This window comes from Pollicipes pollicipes, unplaced genomic scaffold (genome assembly GCF_011947565.3).
Source record: "Pollicipes pollicipes isolate AB1234 unplaced genomic scaffold, Ppol_2.1 Scaffold_3907;HRSCAF=4584_pilon_pilon_pilon, whole genome shotgun sequence".
Classification (NCBI taxonomy): Eukaryota; Metazoa; Arthropoda; class Thecostraca; order Pollicipedomorpha; family Pollicipedidae; genus Pollicipes; species Pollicipes pollicipes.
In genome coordinates, this window is record NW_023596401.1 from 7,919 (window position 1) to 13,702 (window position 5,784).

At 57.5% G+C, this 5,784-nt stretch overlaps 1 protein-coding gene across 1 annotated transcript; it reads left to right on the forward strand.

The window, feature by feature from the left end:
* Nucleotides 1–933: 933 nt before the first annotated feature.
* LOC119093054 (uncharacterized) lies at nucleotides 934–3,827 on the forward strand (the record flags this gene model as incomplete). Its single annotated transcript, XM_037215947.1, has 5 exons — nucleotides 934–1,088; nucleotides 2,052–2,387; nucleotides 2,687–2,827; nucleotides 3,128–3,298; nucleotides 3,578–3,827. Coding segments are annotated over exons 2-5 (855 nt in total), but the record flags the coding sequence as incomplete, so codon positions are not given.
* Nucleotides 3,828–5,784: the final 1,957 nt, after the last annotated feature.

Consider the following 5,784-nt stretch of genomic DNA (forward strand, 5'->3'; position numbering starts at 1 on the left):
CAGATGCTGGCTGTCGTTAGGCGGTCTTTTGCCAATATCGATGCTCGCGCGTTGCCATTGCTTTTTAAGATCTTAGTACGTCCGTACATAGAGTATGGCAGCGTTATCTGGGGTCCGTTCAGCAAACTGGACCAGAAGCAGCTGGAACGGGTTCAGCGACGAGCTATCCGGCTTGTCTATGAAGTGAGGCGCCAGCCATACCCTGAGAGGCACCGACTCCTTCAGTTGCCATCGCTGTACTATCGTCGTCGTAGGGGAGACATGTTAACAGTGTACCAGCTGCTTCACGGAGGTATGTCGCTGTCGGAAGGGGAGTTCCTGGCAAGGCACAACACGGAGGTGACGAGAGGACACCAATGGAAGCTCCGAAAACCTCGAGCTAGGACTCTCGTCCGTCGTAACTCATTCAGCACGCGGGGTGTCAACGACTGGAACGCTCTTCTGAGGTCGTGTCGTCGACCTCAGTCGAACAGTTCAAGTGTAGACTTGATACGCACTGGGCTGACATCATGTGCGACGTCCCACACTGAATCTCCCCATAATTTGAGACTGTTTGGTTACCGAAGCGGGACCCTGACGAGACCGAGACCTATAGGCCTAGTGGCCTCCTACAATGCCCGATCACCATAAGGTAAGGTAAGGTAAGATTGAATGGGCACTTTGGACACCAATCTGCCCTCGCTTTGTTTGACCTTGATTGACGTCATTTGACCGAATACCATGACTTAGAAACCTCAACTTTTGGCACAAATGAGCTCACATGCAGGTTAACCCATCCTGTGAATTTGGTGTCTCACTGACACTACTGTCACCTAGCAATAAGTTTTATAAGCTTTCGTTCACCCGCATCCCCGTATCGTAAATGTCACAAAAGCGTCATAACTGAACGCAAAATATCTTGAGAACTATTGCTTCACCTCAGGGCAACGAAAGCTTCACCAAAGGCTACTGGCGTCGCATTGCTGTTGGTGTGTGAATGCATTGCCTCTCGGTGGGTCTGCTGTTGTTCAGGATTTGTGGTCCATTTCGTATCTGGCAAGACCTTGATTTAGATGCATACAAAATCTAGGACACTTTCCTAGGAAAAGGTAAGGTTCTCATGTTTGATTCTGGGTTGGAGAAGCAAGAGTTCATGAGTGTCGTGAAAAACCTAAAAACCGTTAATATTCGGATAAGAACGAGGGTTGTCGTGTTTTGTTTAATCGCCATTTTATGAGCATGCATAAAGTGCTGTCTCTGCCAGCCTGTGGGAGTGAAATACAAATATTCCCAATATTCCCAACCCATTTGCCACTCAACACTGTAACATGCAAACCTCAGACTTGCTGGGGTGCTATGAACTGTTTGGAGGAACTCTCCACTCATGATATGGTGCAAAGAAGGTGGTTGTTGATGAATACCCATCAGGAGGGGAATAGAAACAATATGAAGGGTTTAGAAAAAGTGAAAATGAGCCTTTTTGAAATGATCAAGAAATAATATAGTATCAGCAAAATGTAGGTATTAAGTAAGCCAACATGAAATTTAGAGGAATATCAGTATGTGTGCCAATAAAGGTGGCAGAAACTAAATATAAGGTGTGGTGTGGTGGGTATGAGGCGCATGATGTATTATATGTAAAGACTCACACAGTTTGATTGCATCCTTTAGCCTTTACATGAATTGCAAATTTATAGGAGCTTAACATGACATTGGTAGGACTCACTGCCCTGCTTTTGGACATGATAGCAATAAGCAAAAGGCTAACAGTTATCAGATTACAGTGCCCAAAAGACTGACTGAATTGCAAGTTCTCAGCATTTGCACCTTTGTTGTTGACAACCTTTGGCCAATCATCATTTCAGTCCTGCGTAACAATGTATCTCGTTGAATGCTGAAAACATGGCAAGATGCAGACTTGATGCCTGTGTTCCCCAGGTTTTCATCTCAATCTTTTATACAATTACAGCTGTTGAAGGGTACACCAAAGTTGTGATCACATCCACACAAGCTGTCTGCTGACACACTACAGCTGTCTGCACCTGTTCTACTAACTCCCCCTCCTACTGCAGTGTCTTCCAACCTGTGGTGTGTGCGGCGCGGCGTGCCAGCACTATGAAGGTCTACTGTGCCATTGAGGAGTGCCCGCACCACGCGGCCAGCAGCGACGCCGTCGGCCTGGTCGAGTTCCCGACGTCGGCCGGCCAGCTGCGCGTGTGGCGCGCGCTGACCGGCGTGCGTCACGTGGTACGCGGTGTGACCCGCCTCTGCACCGACCACTTCACGCCGGCCGACCTGGAGCCGGACGCGCAGTGGGAGCGGCTGTACCCGGGCCAAGTGAACCCCAAGCCGCGCCTGCGGCCGGGCGTGGTGCCATCGCGCGGGGTGCCCGGCTGGCTGGAGGAGAGGTGAGCAGCGCCGGGCCGGCCGACGCCCGCCAGCCGCTTCTGGCGGCCGCTAGGTGTGGTCAGGTCATCCCTTAGTCTGAAATTTGTAGTGATTGATCAGAAACCATGATGAGAAACCAAATGACTGAGGTGTGCTTTCCTTATAATTAGTTCTTTATTGTTATATGTTGATCTCATGATTTGTGCTTGTGTCGTGCGCTTTGTTCTAATATCGGCAGCGCGGCTGCATTTCCATCTGCGATAAGTGCAGGTGACCCCGAGGTCCACCTGTCCCAGCTGACCGCCGTCTCCGCCCGCAGCCTGGCCGTGGCACCGCTTGCGCCGGTTGAGCCGCCCTCCATGTTCGTGCGCCAGGAGGGGAGCGGCGCGCGCCGCGTGCGGCCCTCGGCGCGTCTGCAGGACGCGCACCCAATCCTCTTCGACGACCCGCTGCCGGCGCCGCCGGAGCGCCGCGGCCGCGGCCGGCCACCCCGCGCGCGCCGCGGCCGGCCGCCGCTGAGGTCGCGGCGACCGCGCTCGCCGCCCCCCGACCTCTCCGACCCGGCCGTGCGCGCGCAGCTCGTCCAGCAGGCGATGGATGAGTATGAGTGCCGTGAGCGTGCGGCCGGCGCCGCCGAGCCGGTACAGACACTGTACGTAAGCCTGTCGGCCGACGACAGCGCGCTGGAGGTGACCGTCGAGGGCGGCGCGCCGGCGCGCGGGGCGACGCGCGGCCGGCGCGGCCGTCCCCGTGGCATGAGGCGAGCGCGCGGCGGCGGCGCGGCGCCAGGCGGAAAGCGACCCCGCGTGGAGCGAGACGCCGTCGAGGAGGATGAGGAGCTGCGACCGGCCGCCAAGCTGCCGCCCAACACGTCGCAGCGCTTCCGCGAGGTCCTGGCCAAGCAGCGCGAACTGCAGCAGCTGGAGAAGCAGCTGGAGGAGGCGGCGGCAGCAGCGGCGGCCGAGGCGGGCACCGACGACGAGGCGCTCATGGTGCTACGCGGCGACGCGCCGCCGCCGCCGCCCAAGCTGACGCTGCCCGAGGCCGACAATTACAGCACGCCGTCCAGCCTGCCGCAGGCGCTGCAGCTGCTGCACCAGCAGCGGCTAGAGAACTTGGAGCTGCGGGGCCAGCTGCTGCGCGCCGCGCGCCGCGAGCACGAGCAGGCGGCACAGGTGGCGGCGGCGCGGCGTGAGGCCGCTCGCGCCAGCCGCCTCTTCGAGGAGAAGCTGCGAGACATCTTCACGCCGGCGCAGCTCAAGATGGTACAGAACAAGTCACAGCGCATGCACATGTGGGACACGCTCGACATCAAGCGTGCCATCGGCCTGCGCCGGCTCTGCACGCGCCGCGCCTACGCCTACGTCAAGGAGGTGCTGCGCGTGCCGCTGCCCGGCCTCGCGGTGCTCCGCGGTTCGTCGCAGCGTGACCCGGAGACGCAGCGCATGTATCAGGAGATGGTGAGCGGTCACCGGCGTAAGCACATGACCAAACGGGCGCGTGTAGCCGCCAGCCGGCCGCTACAGCCGCCGTCCGACCATGACAAGTACATCTACTTCACGGCAGAGGGCGCGGGCGCGCTCGGCCGGCGCGGCGGCGCGGCCGCTACGGTGGTGGCGCGCTCAGCGGCGGCCAGCAGCCTACTGGAGACGGCACACGCTGGCCCTGACGGCGTATTGCTTGACGACGCGGGCGAGCCGCTGTACGTGGACCGCGCCGTCGGCGGGTCGCCGCCACCCACCGACCACTTCCTCGTGCTCATGCCCAATGACGACACGGAGCAGGAGCCGGAGCCGGAGCAGGAGCCGGAACAGGAACAGGAGCAGGAGCAGGCGATACAACAAGAGCAGCAGCCCGCACCGGCTCCGGCTTCGGCGAAGCGACGGCCACGGCGGCCAACCATTCTCCGCAACCGAGTGCAGGCCCGGCCCCGCTTCGGACTGGTGACGAAGGGCGATGAGGACGAGTCCGAGCCGGCCGCGCCGGCCGGTCAGTCGATGGAGCCCGAGTGGCCGGCCGGGCTGCAGTGGATGGGCGCCGCTCAGGTGGATTTCTCGGACGGAACAGTGTAGACATCGGCGGCGCCGGATGGGCCGGATGCCGCGAATCGCCGGGCGGGAATGGTGTGGTGCGCGATACCTCTTCTGGATTAGTGACAGCAGGCATTGATCGGGACAGTTGGCGTTTCGTTTTGTACAGTAGTTTATTTCATAAGTCGTCCATGTTTCTCTGAGATTTATGTATCATCCGCGTCGTCAGTTTGGTTAGTCTTCATCAGCTGACTGCAACAGAAGTACTCATTTTAGTCTCAGAACATTCCGTTGAGGCTTCCAAGCTTGCCCGTGTGGTTTGAGTCTGATTGTTACGAATTGCAAACACCAAGCCTGCATTTCCTGCATTTTCCTCCTGTAATTGTATGACGAGTGTCACGCTCACCATTCCGTATTGAACAGGCTGCACCTGCGACGGACACGGGAAATGGATCCACAGCCTGAGCGTCAGGGACGTCAATGCACTTAACAATCAGGGCGATCTTCTTCGCTGTTGGTTCTCGGTTCTTTTTGGTTATTGTGCCCGTCTTGCTGCTGTTTGCCTTGGGCAAGTTGTCTCCATCTAAAACGCTGTCAAATCTGCTACCAATGTGGGAGTTCTGACTACATATGAGTGTTTGATATCTGATTTTATCTGGGTGTGAAGAGAGACACAATTTAATTCCAATCTTCCATTGACAACGCCCGCCCGCTTGCAGCTGAAGAGCGTTTACGCTTGTCGAAATTTGTTTCGTAAGTATAAAGATCGACCTTGGTTCGGCCTTGGTGCGGACTTGATGCCTTTCCGCCACGCCATGTCCGCCGTCACCGTCGCAAGACGGACCAACATATCCTGCAACATGGCCGGAACAGGAGTATCAGAGGCGTGACCGTACTGGTCAGAAGCCAGGGCAATTGCAAGTTTGTTGTGCAAAGCGAGGACAGACGAAGGGTTGCACGTATGCCGCAAGAGCAACGTCAAGGGTGGGCCAGGTGACAACACAAATGCATGAGGAGCATGAGAGGGGACAAATAACTGGGCGTGTTAAGAGGGTCCGGACTGGGGGCAGGGATGGGTTAAGATTGACAAAACACTGGACAGAACAGTAGACAATATGTTCGAGAAAAGAGGCCGCGCAGGACGGGGCGGCTAATAATGAACGAGACAGGTGACATGACGGGACAGAACGAGACAGCTTTAGTCCAGCCCTGTTCAGGTACCGGTCCTGTCCCGTCCCAAAACCGGTCCTGCCCAGATCCAATACCGGTCCCGTCTTGTCCCAATACCGGTTCTGTTCTGTCCCAGCACCGGCCCCGTCCTGTGCCCAGACCGGTCCTGTCCCGTCCTAATACCAATCCTGCCCTGCGCGGTGCCGAACGGGACGGG